The 14,973-nt window shown below is 46.1% G+C and overlaps 1 protein-coding gene across 1 annotated transcript; it reads right to left on the bottom strand.

The window, feature by feature from the left end:
- Nucleotides 1–1,443: 1,443 nt before the first annotated feature.
- On the bottom strand, nucleotides 1,444–13,650 carry LOC132571709 (vomeronasal type-2 receptor 26-like). Its single transcript, XM_060238503.1, has 6 exons — nucleotides 13,360–13,650; nucleotides 11,952–12,776; nucleotides 8,936–9,163; nucleotides 4,404–4,530; nucleotides 3,180–4,030; nucleotides 1,444–1,452 (listed from the first exon to the last, which is right to left on the bottom strand). The coding sequence occupies exons 1-6, from the start codon at nucleotides 13,648–13,650 to the stop codon at nucleotides 1,444–1,446; spliced, it is 2,331 nt and encodes a 776-aa protein (XP_060094486.1).
- Between the last annotated feature and the right edge of the window lie 1,323 nt (nucleotides 13,651–14,973).

Genomic DNA, 14,973 nt, shown 5'->3' with positions numbered 1-14,973 from the left:
AATGAGTAGGCACATTGATGAACACGGGTTATTGAGGAAGACTCACCATGGGTTCTGTAAAGGAAGATCTTGTCTCACTAACCTGTTACGTTTCTTTGAGGCAGTGAACAAACATGTGGACAAAGGAGACCCAATAGATGTTGTTTACATTGACTTCCAGAAAGCTTTTGATAAAGTTCCTCATCAAAGGCTCCTTAGAAAGCTCGAGAGTCATGGAGTAAAAGGACAGGTCCTCTTGTGAATCAAAAACTGGCTAGTTAATAGGAAGCAGAGAGTGAGTATAAATGGGCAGTCTTTGCAGTGGAGGATGGTAAGCAGTGGGGTGCCACAGAGCACAGTACTGGGTCCCATGCTCTTTAACTTGGCCAAGTTTGCAGATGACACTAAATTGTTCAGGGTGGTGAGAACCAGAGAGGATTGTGAGGAACTCCAAAGGGATCTGTTGAGGCTGGGTGAGTGGGCGTCAACGTGGCAGATGCGGTTCAATGTGGCCAAGTGCAAAGTAATGCACATTGGGGCCAAGAATCCCAGCTACAAATACAAGTTGATGGGGTGTGAACTGGCAGAGACTGACCAAGAGAGAGATCTTGGGGTCGTGGTAGATAACTCACTGAAAATGTCAAGACAATGTGCGATTGCAATAAAAAAGGCCAACGCCATCCTGGGAATTATTAGGAAGGGAATTGAAAACAAATCAGCCAGTATCATAATGCCCCTGGATAAATCGATGGTGAGGTTTCATTTGGAATACTGTATGCAATTCTGGTCACCGCACCTCAAAAAGGATATTATAGCATTGGAGAAAGTCCAGAAAAGGGCAACTAGAACGATTAAAGGGCTGGAACACTTTCCCTATGAAGAAAGGTTAAACCGCTTGGGGCTCTTTAGCTTGGAGAAACGTCGACTACGGGGTGACATGACAGAGGTTTACAAGATAATGCATGGGATGGAGAAAGTAGAGAAAGAAGTCCTTTTCTCCCTTTCTCACAATACAAGAACTCATGGGCATTCGATGAAATTGCTGAGCAGTCAGGTTAAAACAGATAAAAGGAAGTCCTTCTTCACCCAAAGGGTGATTAACATGTGGAATTCACTGCCACAGGAGGTGGCAGCGGCTACAAGCATAGACAGCTTCAAGAGGGGGTTAGAAAAAAATATGGAGCAGAGGTTCATCAGTGGCTATTATCTACAGTGTGTATATATATATATATGTGTGTGTGTGTGTGTGTGTGTATAATTTTTTTGTTCTTAATAGCCGCTGATGGACCTCTGCTCCATATGCTTATCCAATCCCATCTTGAAGCTGGCTATGCTTGTAGCCGCCGCCACCTCCTGTGGCAGTGAATTCCACATGTTAATCACCCTTTGGGTTTGACCAGCTCTGACATTGCTGATTAAGCAAAAGTAGTCATATTCAGAAATCAAGAAGTTGTTTTGCAAAGCTCAGGAGACCTGTGGGTTTTCGAAATAAGGGCAGAAGACATGAATGCTTTGCAAATGTACTAATATAGATATAAAAGAAGTCCAGGTTTTGCAACTAGTAGACATTGGTGCATGTCTCTACACTAGCGAGAGCCATCTCTGTGGCAGCCTCTAATTTATGGAACGCTCTCCCAGAGGTCACGAGAGCCCTGCGGGATCTCTCCCAATTCCGCAGGGCCTGTAAAACCGACCTTTTCCGGCAGGCCTACAGTAACTAATGCGTGAGGAGCTGCTGCTGTTATGCCACTGAATACTACCATCTATCTTTGTTCAGTCACACAGTCGAGTCCGACTCTTGGCGACCCCATGGACCAAGTCACGCCAGGCCCTCCTGTCTTCCACCATCCTCAGAAGTCTGCTCAAATTCATGTTTGTTACATCAGCAATGCTGCAAGACACTGTCAGCTTGTGTTCAATTGCATCCTATTGATCCTAACCACATTGCCTATACTGTTTATTTGCTTAGAACTAACCCTAGGGCCCTTTGATAGAATGCTAGGTATGCCAACCAGGGGGAGGGAAGAGCAGGGCGCCAGAAGCCATAAACGGCAGGAAGACCAGAGGGAGGCGCCGCCGCTTCCCAGCCGCCGCAAGGACATCGGCCGAAAGGGGGAGGGTGGATGGCCCAGGGAAGGAGATAGCCAGCGTGTGAATCAAACACCTTCGAGAGGGAAAGTAACTTTGTTTTGAGAATGATTTAATGGCCCCTGTCTTTGATGTGCCCCCATAAATGCTAGTGCCTGTTCCATGTATGTTATCACTCTCAAAGACCTTCTGCAGCAGTAACATTGTATATGCAATAAAAGAAACTTATTTCAAAAGAAAGAGTTCTATTATTTTGAATGAACCCTGCGCTGACAGACACCTAATAGAGCAATACAGAGAATTAAGAACTAAAATGAAGCTGGAACGCCTATGCAAGAAATTTTATAGCACCATTTTTACGCTTTTAAATTATAAATTGTTTATATGTGTTTTGATTTTATAATCATAAGGTATTGTTATTGTTGCATTATGACTGTGAGCCGCCCAGAGTCCGTATGTGGATTGGACGGCATACAAATTTTAAGTAAATAAATTAAAAAAATAAAATGTCAGATTCGTCCCTCATAACAAATGTGTTCAACACCTGTGTCATGGATACACATACAAGACACACACATATATTGGCCACTGTGTGACACAGAGTGTTGGACTGGATGGGCCATTGGCCTGATCCAACATGGCTTCTCTTATGTTCTTGTGTGACACAGAGTGTTGGACTGGATGGGCATTGGCCTGATCCAACATGGCTTCTCTTATGTTCTTGTGTGACACAGAGTGTTGGACTGGATGGGCCATTGGCCTGATCCAACAGGGCTTCTCTTATGTTCTTGTGTGACACAGAGTGTTGGACTGGATGGGCCATTGGCCTGATCCAACAGGGCTTCTCTTATGTTCTTATGTGACACAGAGTGTTGGACTGGATGGGCCACTGGCCTGATCCAACATGGCTTCTCTTATGTTCTTATGTGACACAGAGTGTTGGACTGGATGGGCCATTGGCCTGATCCAACATGGCTTCTCTTATGATCTTATGTGACACAGAGTGTTGGACTGGATGGGCCATTGGCCTGATCCAACATGGCTTCTCTTATGTTCTTATGATCTCTTGATTTCATCATTAGATGCTCCTTGGTATTCAGATCTGGCCTCACTACAATAATGTAGCATTTAGGAAGGAAAATGCAACCCATTAAGCCAGCACTGGAGGCCAAGATGGAGAAGACCTGCACAGCCACCATGTACTTTCCCTTCGTGCTCAGGTAGGTGGGCACAAACGACACCCACACGCTGCAAAACACCAGCATGCTGAAGGTGATCAGCTTGGCCTCGTTGAAGGCCCCAGGCAGCTTCCTGGCCAGGAAAGCCACCATGAAAGAGACGGCAGCCAGGAAGCCCATGTAGCCCAGGGCACCATAGAACATGGCCACAGACCCTTCGTTGCATTGCAGCGTGATCTGTCCAGCCTGGGAGTGCATGTTGGACTCTGGGAAGGGGGGAGAGGTTCCCAGCCAGAGGATGCAGAGGCCAACTTGAATACCAGAAAAAGAAAGGACAATGGAGTTGGCCAAACCCTTCCCCAGCCATCTCCTCATTCTGTTCCCTGGCTTGGTTGCCATGAAGGCCACCACCACAGTGATGGTTTTGGCCAACACAGAAGAGACGGCCACTGAGAAGATGGTGCTGAACGTGGTTTGTCGGAGAAGGCAGGTCAGTTTACTCGGCTGGCCAATGAACAGAAAGGAGGAGAGGAAGGAAAGCAGGAGGGAGGTGAGGAGAATGTAGGTGAGGTCCCGGTTGTTGGCTTTGACTACTGGAGTGTGTAGGAATTTAATAAACAGGACTAAAATGAAGCTTGAGATGAGGGACAAGAGCAGGGCACAGAAAGCTAGGGTGATCCCCAGGGGTTCTTCATAGGCTAGAAAGGTTATAATCTTGGGGATACACTGAGTTCGGTCCTCATTTGGACGCTGATCTTCTGGACACTTGGTGCAACGCTCTGCATCTGAAAAGAACAAGAACGATCCAGTCAACTCTCCATAAAAGCAATATTTCAGTGTGACACTTTGAATAACCTGAAGAAGACAGAGATGAGGGCGAGACCCAGGATGAGGAAAGTCGCAAGTTATCTGGTGATATCCCAGATTCAGTTCTAGTTATTACCACATAAAGCGGACCTGGTTGTGTTGGTCTTTCTGGCCAACTCCCAAGTTATACAAATGGTGAAATCCTTTATAAAGTTTATATCTCTGCTACCTAATCTTAAATAGGTATACCCATTGCCTGGTCTGACATGGTCAGGCCCGATAAGGTCTCATTTATGTCAGATTCGTCCCTCATAACAAAAGAGTTTGATCCCCTTGTTCTAGAGTAATTACCTTCTTGAGTAGAGATGGTCCCTTCCTGGCACGGGGAACAAGTATAGCAGCAACGTGGTTTTTCTTTCTGAACGATCTTGGTGTAACCAGGGTTGCAACTTGCGGTACACCTGGAAGTAGGCAGGGTCTAAACAAAAATGACAAGGTGCGTCAAGCAAAAGGTATACCGCAGCCGCCCTGAGCCTGCCTCGGCGGGGAGGGAGGGGTATAAATAAAATTTATTATTATTATTATTGCAGAAGTTATTTGTGGGATTGGAAAAGACACAAAAGAACCTGTCCCATTTTTGGACGAATTAACCCCAGTTGCTTTTCTGAGGGGCATAGTTCTAAGTACAATAGGAAGTCCAGCACTAAGTAGACCCATGCAAAACCTTGTCAAGGCAATGATATTAGCGGGGAAGGCGGTCATCGCTTTGGGGTGGAAAGATAAAAGTAAATGGTCAATAGAAATCTGGCACAGCTATTTGTTTGATTACATACAGTCTGACATCGTGGCAACAATAAACAAGGATTCCACGTGGGAAGATAAAGCCAAGGAAATCGAGACCAGATGGAACCCTTATTTAGAGTGGATCTCAGGAGAAACAAGGAAGGACATTCAGTGGAAGATCAGGACTCTGTGCCCTTGGCTGAGGGAGAAAGACTAAGAGAAGACGGGGAGGGTTGGGGGGGGGGGAGGGTTATTTGTAATTTCAACATCCATATGCTGTAATGGCCAATTGTACTAAAGTCAATAAAACATAAAAATATTTATTTAAAAAAAAAAAAAGAACCTAAGAGAAGCCATGTTGGATCAGGCCAATGGCCCATCCATTCTAACACTCTGTGTCACACAGTGTGTGTGTATATATATATATATATATATACATACACACACACACACGGACGCACGCATATATATATATATATATATATATATATATATATATATATATATATATATATATATATATACACACACTGTGGCTAATAGGAGATTGAGGAAAAATCACACTGCTACAGCACCAACCCCAAATCAGACTTTTCTCTGCAGCCACTGTGGCCAGACCTGCCTATCCCGCATTGGTCTTATCAGCTACCAGCGAGCCTGCAGCAGACGTGGACTACTGCACCTTTCTTAAATCTTCATTTGCGAAGTCAAGCTGAGAGAGAGAATAGCCACTGATGGACCTCTGCTCCATATTTTTATCCAATCCCCTCTTAAAGCTGGCTATGCTTGTAGCCGCCACCACCTCCTGTGGCAGCGAATTCCACGTGTTAATCACCCTATGGGTGAAGAAGGACTTCCTTTTATCCGTTTTAACCCGACTGCTCAGCAATTTCATCGAATGCCCACGAGTTCTTGTATTGTGAGAAAGGGAGAAAAGGACTTCTTTCCCTACTTTCTCCATCCCATGCATAATCTTGTAAACCTCTATCATGTCACCCCGCAGTCGACGTTTCTCCAAGCTAATAAGAAGAGAAATCACGGTGTGTCCTTCCCCTCCTTTGAGTAGCTCCACACAGTGTTCCCTCCGAGCTGAGCTAACTCCAGCTCACACATTTTTGCCTTTTGCAGCAGCTCACAATTTTAATGCCAGTAGATCAAGAAGTAGATTTTTTGCTCACAAGACTCCGCAGCTTAGAGGGAGTATTGTCTCCTGGGTGGTATGTCCCTACTCTCTCACCTTAGTTCTCACAACTATCCTGTGAAGGAGGTCAAGCCATCTTAACTGGTCTCTTGCCCTTAAAGATGAGGTATTATTAGACCCTTTTGCCCAGTTGCTCGATGCTTCACCTCATCTCAGACACTGCTGCCTTTCTAGAGTGATCAAAGCCACCAAGTAATACACCGTCTTACAGTTTGCAAGGATATATTACAAGGATTGTACACAATGCATAATAAACAATACAACATTGATAGAGGCCAGCGGTGCTAAGGCCTTTTAAAGCAACAGAAACCCCAAAGGGGCAAAAAAACCCCGTCCCCAAATGAATAGATATAAGTCCAAACTTGGAAATAGTCCAACTGAATTTCACAAGGTGGGCGCTCCTAAGGAACGTAGCTTCAACGCAGCTGCTTTCTTAAAAAGACGTCTCTCTAGATTTTGATGACGTTTCAGTTCCTTCTTCAGTTTTAACAGCTCAGTTGTTTAGGAACCCTGTTCTACGTTCTCTAATCACAGCATTAAGCGTCTCATGTTCAGTGTGAACACTGGGCTCTTTCCTGCCTTTCTAGCAGGAGTTGTGTCTGCGTTGAAATACAAGCAGATAGATTGTGTGCATGTAGGTCTGGAGCTATTGACATTTCTACTTGTATTTTCTTGGACTGTGTGTCATCTGCCCCTTTGAGAGATATGTGGATACAGCTGGTGATAGCTTGTGCGATCTCCCTTGTTTCTAAGTCGTCTCTGCTATCTGATCCTAATACTAATTTGGTTGTGGCTAGATTTCCAGCAGCACTGGCTTCTATGAAGTGGTGGTATCGCTTTACTCTGCTCTGGTAAGACCTCACCTGCAGTATTGCGTTCAGTTTTGGGCACCACATTTTAAAAAGGATATAGACAAGCTGGAACGGGTACAGAGGAGAGTGACAAAGATGGTGAGGGGTCTGGAGACCAAGTCCTATGAGTAAAGGTTGAAGGAGCTGGGGATGTTTAGCCTGGAGAGGAGGCGGCTGAGAGGTGATATGATCACCATCTTCAAGTACTTGAAGGGCTGTCCTATAGAGGATGGGGTGGAATTGTTTTCTGTGGCCCCAGAAGGTAGGACCAGAACCAATGGGTTGAAATTAAATCAAAAGAGTTTCCAGCTCAACATTAGGAAGAACTTCCTGACCGTTAGAGCGGTTCCTCAGTGGAACAGGCTTCCTCAGGAGGTGGTGGGCTCTCCTTCCTTGGAGGTTTTTAAACAGAGGCTAGATGGCCATCTGACATCAATGAAGATCCTGTGAATTTAGTGGGAGGTGTTTGTGAGTTTCCTGCATTGTGCAGGGAGTTCGATTAGATGACCCTGGAGGTCCCTTCCAACTCTATGATTCTATTATTCTATGTGAGGGTGATGAAGGAGAAGAGTTGAATGTGTACCCTGCTCTTCCCTCACAGTCTCAAAGCGGCTTACAATCTCTTTCCCTTCCTCTCCCCACAACAGACACCCTGTGAGTGAGGTGGGGCTGAGAGAGCTATTGAGAGAACTGCTCTTGAGCAGGACAGCTCTGATAGAACTTGTGACTGACCCAAGGTCACCCAGCTGTCTGCGTGTGAAGAAGTGGGGACTCAAACCCTGTTTTCCAGATTAGAGTCTGCTGTTCTTAACCACTACACCGAACTGGCTTTGATGGTGGTGGAAAGTACTATCAAGTCATAGCTGACTTAGGAAGACCCCGCAGGGTTCTCTAAACGATAGATGGAGAGAGGTAGTTTGATGTGGTTTGTGTCTCTAGAGTGACCCTTGGTGGTCTGGTCTCCCATCCAGATACTGGCCATGGCTAACCCTGTTTAGCTTTTGAGATCTGAGAAGATTGTGTGAGCCTGGTCTATCCAGGTCAAGTTTGAGGATCGAATGGAAGGAAAAGATTTTTTTTTAAAGGTTAAGTTAGTCCCCTGTGCAAGCACCGTTCGTTTGCGACTCTGGGGTGATGTCGCACCACGATGTTTTCATGGCAGACTTTTAAATGGGATGGTTTGCCATTGCCTTCACCGGTCATCTACACTTTCCCCCCGGCTAGCTGGGTACTCATTTTACCGACCCCGGAAGGATGGAAGGCTGTCAGCCTTGAGAGCCAGTTTGGCGTAGTGGTTAAGTGCGCGGACTCTTATCTGGGAGAACCAGATTTGATTCCGCACTCCTCCACTTGCAGCTATTGGAATGGCCTTGGGGCAGCCATAGCTCTTGTAGGAGTTGTCCTTGAAAAGGCAGCCCCACCTACCTCACAGGGTGTCTGTTGTGTGTGTGTGTGTGGGGGGGGGAAGGTAAAAGGAGATTGTGACCGCTCTGAGACTCTGAGGCTGTGATCACACAAATTAAATAATGCACTTCCAATTCACTTTCAGTGCCATTTCCAACTGGATTTTACTGCGTGAACTTGCAAAATCCAGTTACAAAGTGCGCTGAAAATGGATTGAGGGTGCATTATTTAGTGTGCATGATTGCAGTCTGAGATTCAGAGCATAGGGTGCGATATAGATCCAATAACAACTTCTTCTTCTTCTGCCAGGTACCAGAACCACCCAGCTTCTGATGGGATCGAACTCAGGCCGTGAGCAGAGCTTGGACTGCAATGTTGCAGCTTTAACACTCTGCGCCACGGGGCTCTAAGGGAAAAGATACATTTACAGTGGTGGCCAATGGTAGCTCTCCAGATGTTTTTTTGCCTACAACTCCCATCAGCCCCAGCCAGTATGGCTGATGGAAGTTGTAGGCAAAAAACATCTGGAGAGCTACCGTTGGCCACCCCTGATCTAGTAATTTAGGACTTTGGTTAGTTTGGTAAATTTCCTTTCCCTAGTAGACTGGAGGTGCTTATGGCGGCTGTTTTAATACATCACCCACCTGGTTACATTGGCTGGGCCACACTATGGATTGCTGGTCAATGGAGAGCTTTAGTTCTTTGGATGCATCTCTTTCTAGACTCCCAATACGCATTTTGGTAATGGACTCGTTGGGAAACACTACCCAGTTCACAATATCAAAGTTGGCTGCCAGGTCTCCATTCTGATCCAAATAAACACCATCCGTTGAAATGTTGTAGAACCTTAAATTTCTCAGGAAAAGGTGAAGCTAGAATGGGAAAGGAAACACCAGCTTTTAGGAAACAGGGATGTAGGTTAGCCATGTAAACCTCTCTTGTTTGGATTGATTTTGGATTGGATGAACATATTGGAGCAGGGGTTCATCAATGGCTAGTAGCCACAAGGTACAGATGCAACACTCTGTCTGGGGCAGTGATCTTCTTGGTGCTTGGGGGGGGGGACAACAGTGAGAGGACTTCTGGAATTCTGGCCCCATTAATGGACCTCTTGATGGCGCCTTGGTTTTGGATGCTGTGTGACACAGAGTGTTAGGCTGGATGGGCCATTGGCCTGATCCAACATGGCTTCTCTTATGTTCTTATGTGACAAAGTGTTGGACTGAATGGGCCACTGGCCTGATCCAACATGGCTTCTCTTATGTTCTTATGTGACTCAGAATGTTGGACTGGATGGGCCATTGGCCTGATCCAACAGGGCTTCTCTTATGTTCTTATGTGACTCAGAGTGTTGGACTGGAGGGGCCATTGGCCTGATCCAACAGGGCTTCTCTTATGTTCTTATGTGACACAGAATGTTGGACTGGATGGGCCATTGGCCTGATCCAACATGGCTTCTCTTATGTTCCTATGTGACTCAGAGTGCTGGACTGGATGGGCCATTGGCCTGATCCAACACGGCTTCTCTTATGTTCTTATGTGACTCAGAGTGTTGGACTGGATGGGCAATTGGCCTGATCCAATATGGCTTCTCTTACGTTCTTCTGTCCAGGTCAGTGTTGCTATTATATACTGGGTTCGAAGCATGAGGACGCCAGGAGGTATCGACTTCAGCTCTTTAATAAGTGATTCAGCAAAGCAAGATAGACAACGGAACTGTCTGGCAGGGCCAACGGCCCTGCTTATATGCATGCAATTAACCCCACCCCAAAACCCATTAAACACCCTTTAGGTTAACTGCTGGCCCAACAACCCATGATAGGCCACCTTCTTGTTCTTGGGTCTCCAAGAACACCTATTGTTCTTGGGTCCAACACCTATTGTTCTTGGGTCTCCAGAACCAATGGAGTTGGAGAACCAACCTCCAGTCCCAATGATGCTCTGTCATCTTGGTGCTTGGGGGGCAATATTGGGAGGGCTTCTGGAGTTCTGACCCCTCTGGTGGAGCTCCTGAGGTCACCCGGGTTTACAATATACCAGAGGTTGGATACAGAAATTGTTGTCAAAATTGTTCCTTATTGAAATACTATTATTGCGTTACACAGTTTTCCATTGTTTGCTAATAGGTCAATATCACCAGGTGGGCCTTTTTGGGTAGCAGGAACTCCTTTGCATATTAGGCCACACCCTGTTATGTAGCCAATCCTCTAAGAGCTTACAGGTTGCTAATACATGGCCTAATGTAAGCTCTTGGAGGATTGGCTACATCAGGGGTGTGCAAAGGAGTTCCTGCTACAAAAAAAACAAAAACGCTGTGATGTCTTGTCCTAATCTTGATCCCCACTACTCCTCTTTTTACCTTTGATAGCTTTGTATGTGTGTTTACTCACGTACTCTGGTGTGTGTTTTGCTCTTCTACTCTCTTTAAATAACATCCTTTCTATTTTTACTCAGACTGGTTTATTTTGAGAGTTCACGAAGGGAAAAATTGCCATAGATGCTGGCGAATATCTCGTTCAGTACCCCCTCTCACTAGCTCTGTCTCCTTTGCTAACTCCTCCGATGAAAAGGAGACCCCCAATTTGGGTAACGCATAATGGTCAGCAGGGGTGGAATTCTAGCAGGAGCTCCTTTGCTTATTAGGCCACACAGCCCTGAGGTAGCCAATCTTCCAAGAGCTTACAGGGCTCTTTTTTTATAAGCTCTTTGAGGATTGGCTACATCAGGGGGTGGGGTCTAATATGCAAAAGGAGCTCCTGCTAGAATTCCACCGCTGACCGTCAGTATTGTCTCCTCAGACTGGCAGTGGCTCTCCAAGGTCTCAGGTGGAATTGCAGAAGTCAGGGACTTCTGCACACAAGGCAAAGGGTCTTCCACTGAGCCACAGCTCCTTCCCTGTCTGTGAGAGGTTCCATTTCATTGGATTCTCGCTGCAGGGCTGAAGCCTCAGGAAAAGGTCCTGGAAGACACAAAGTCAAAAATAAATTCACCTTGTCTCAGTAGGCTGAAACGTTGACTGCGAGGTGACATGATCGAGGTTTACAAGATTCTGCATGGGATAGAGAAGGTAGAGAAAGAAGGACTTTTTCTCCCTTTCTCACAATACGAGAACTTGTGGGCAGTCAGTGAAATTGCTGAGCAGTCAGGTTGGGACGGATAAAAGGAAGTCCTTCTTCACTCAAAGGATGATTAACACATGGAATTCACTGCCACAGGAGGTGGTGGCAGCTACAAGCGTAGATTGCTTCATGAGGGGATTGGCTAAGCAGAGGTCCGTCAGTGGCTATTAGCTGCAGTGTATTGTTGGAACTCTCTGTCTGGGGCAGTGATGCTCTGTATTCTTGGGGGTGGGGGCAACAGTGGGAGGGCTTCTAGTGTCCTGGCCCCCCGGTGGACCTCCTGATGGCACCTGTTTCTTGGCCACTGTGTGACACAGAGGATTGGACTGGATGGGCCATTGGCCTGATCCAACATGGCTTCTCTTATGTTCATATGTAATCTCAGACTTGTGTCCTCTGAAAGCACCATGTGGTGTGTGCGGTGGGAGGAAAAACAGGGGCCTTCATCTGGAGTGTTGCAAAATGGACTTTCTCAGACTTTGAATCTGGAATGGAACAGACTGTAATTTTTAGTGGTGCTACATAGGAGAAAAAGGAGTACCTGCCACGGCTGTAAGTTCTGAAGTGCCACCTTCTCTCGGTCCACCATTGGCACCTCCTGAGACTGGAAGATGTAGGCTGCATGTAAAACATGCCCCATGGCTTGGATGGTGTTGTATATACTATAGCTGTCTTGAGACAGAGTTCTTTCAAGGATCTCCTGGGTTGGATTCTGCAGTTTCTCATTCTCTCCACATTTTGTCCAGTGGTCTAATGAATAATATGAACAGGGGAAGGCTTTAAACCCAAACTCCTCAATAGCACTGTCAGTATTGTGAGTCAGAAAACCGATATTGTTTGGCCGTCTCTTTGTCCGGATTAGGAAGGACAAAGAACCATGGATCTGCCAGAGGTCAAAAGCGCTGTCCGTCGAGCCAAATGTGATGTCTGCCAAAGCCACTGTGATCCAAATTTTCCATATTTTAGATTCAACATACCTGTAGATTTGTTTGAGCCCAAATGTTAGATCTGCCAAGTAGTGAAGGTCTCCGTAGTAAACATAGACATAGACGTGTTTCTGTATAGAAAGGGAGGTCACATGGCTCAGATATTTGTGTATTCTTTTAATGTAAAGAAGATTCAGTCCTATTATTCTTTGCGAGAACACAACACAAATATCACTTCTGGTGAGAACAGGCGTCACTGCGCTTATGAACCTTTCTCCGTAGTCTGTGTCTGGAGCGAAAAGACCGATCCATGTCCATCGAAAATGCAGGAGCAGTTTGGCAATTCCCAGGTACTGGGGTTCCGCTTTCGGGATCACCCGGTAGAAGAAAGGGAACTGAGTTTTATCAGTAAGAACTTGTGAACGAAAACCGTAATTGACCTAGTCAAGAAACGCAGAGACAATTCTCTTGATACATTTTCAAGATAAAGCTCCAACTGGGGCCTGTGAAGGATTCCTGATAGGCAAGAAAAACTGAGATTGTTCCCGGTCTGTGATCCAAATCTCTCCTCCTCTATCTATCTATCTATCTATCTATCTATCTATCTATCTATCTATCTATCTATCTATCTATCTATCTATCTATCTATCTATCTATCTATCTATCTTTCTTTCTTTCTTTCTATCTATCCCCGTCGTCGTTGTCAGCATAATCATCATCCATCAATATCTCTCTCTTTCTCTCCCCCTAATTCTGTGACCAATGAGCATAATTCAAGCAGAATTTCACTGCTTCTTCAAGGAAGGGGCTGTGGCTCAGTGGAAGAACCTCTGCTTTGCATGTAGGAGGTCCCAGGTTCAATCTCTGGCATCTCTAGCAGCTAAAAGGATCAGGCATTGGGTGATGTACAAAACCCCTGCCTGAGGCCCTGGGAGAGGCCCTGCCAGTTTAAGTAGACAATACTAACCTTGATGGATCAATGGTCTAATTCACTATCAGGCAGTTTCATGTATTCATGCGTACCTGTGGGATTTTGTAGATGGACAACATGGCTGAAATTGAGATGGAGTTTTCGAAGTCTGTTCCCTCCAGAACAGCCAGTGGGTCCCTCTGTCTTCCACAGTTGTAGTTTGGAACTTTCTTCTGTCCAGGAGACAGCAAGTCCAGGAGGGCATCGAAAGTTATTCTTGAGTTGAAATAGTTCTCGTAGACGCTGTAGCCCAGGGTGATGTTCGGCAAGACTTTGGGGTTTTGGTTGATCTCCTCAATGGCAAACCTGAAGGACAGGATGTTCCAATATGTTGGGCGTGCCATCCTGAGACAAAAGATACACGCCACATTGTCATCTTCTGTGCATTGAAAACGAAATGTCAAATACACGCTTCTTTCATTCAATTGCAATATGTCCAGGGGAACTCAGATCCAGAGCCACAATCACAGTAGCCAATCCCTGTGTAACAGGGAACGTGGTTTTGGGGGTGATAGTGGAAGACTTTGTCGAATAGGCAGGCCTTGAATTCAGCAGGAGCTCACAGGAGCACAACTCCTGAACCTTTTTGACATCCCCCCTCTTCCTTCCCCGCCACCTACCTTGTCCACTGAATAGCAGGTGCAGCTGCGGGAGGGACGGTGGCTCCAGAGCAGCTGCTTGGGAAGCAGAAGGTCCCAGGTTCAGTCCCTGGCATCTCCACTAAAAAAGGGTCCAGGCAAATAGGCGTGAAAAAACCTCAGCTTGAGACCCTGGAGAGCCGCTGCCAGTCTGAGTAGACAATACTGACTTTGATGGACCCAGGGTCTGAATCAGTATACGGCAGCTTCATATGTTCATATGTTAAATCCGTGGATGAACTCCACCACCTATTTTTCTACAAAATGACCCCCTGCGAATAGGCATGAGCAGGAGTGGCCGAACTTGTTTAATGTAAGAGCCACACAGAATAAACATCGGCTGTTTGAGAGCCGCAAGACAGGAACGTCAGATGTTTGAGAGCCACAAGTCAAGGAAGGAAGGAAGGAAGGAAGGAAGGAAGGGAGGGAGGGAGGGAGGGAGGGAGGGAGGGAGGGAAGGAAGGAAGGAAGGAAGGAAGGAAGGAAGGAAGGAAGGAAGGAAGGAAGGAAGGAAGGAAGGAAGGAAGGAAGGAAGGAAGGAAAATAGATTGAGGGAGGGAGGAGAGCTGGAAAGAAAGCAACTGTAACTTAAAATGCAGGGGTGGCCAAACTTGCTTAATGTAAGAGCCACACAGAATAAACATCCGATGTTTGAGAGCCGCAAGACAGGAACGTCAGATGTTTGAGAGCCACAAGTCAAGGAAGGAAGGAAGGAAGGAAGGAAGGAAGGGAGGGAGGGAGGGAGGGAGGGAGGGAAGGAAGGAAGGAAGGAAGGAAGGAAGGAAGGAAGGAAGGAAGGAAGGAAGGAAGGAAGGAAGGAAGGAAGGAAGGAAGGAAAATAGATCGAGGGAGGGAGGAGAGCTGGAAAGAAAGCAACTGTAACTTAAAATGCAGGGGTGGCAAAACTTGCTTAATGTAAGAGCCACACAGAATAAACATCCGATGTTTGAGAGCCGCAAGACAGGAACGTCAGATGTTTGAGAGCCACAACTGAAGGAAGGAAGGAAGGAAGGAAGGAAGGAAGGAAGG

This window comes from Heteronotia binoei, chromosome 5, assembly GCF_032191835.1.
Source record: "Heteronotia binoei isolate CCM8104 ecotype False Entrance Well chromosome 5, APGP_CSIRO_Hbin_v1, whole genome shotgun sequence".
In the NCBI taxonomy this organism is placed as follows: Eukaryota; Metazoa; Chordata; class Lepidosauria; order Squamata; family Gekkonidae; genus Heteronotia; species Heteronotia binoei.
Note: the sequence above shows the minus strand (reverse complement) of the source record. Positions and strands in the feature narration are given on the sequence as shown.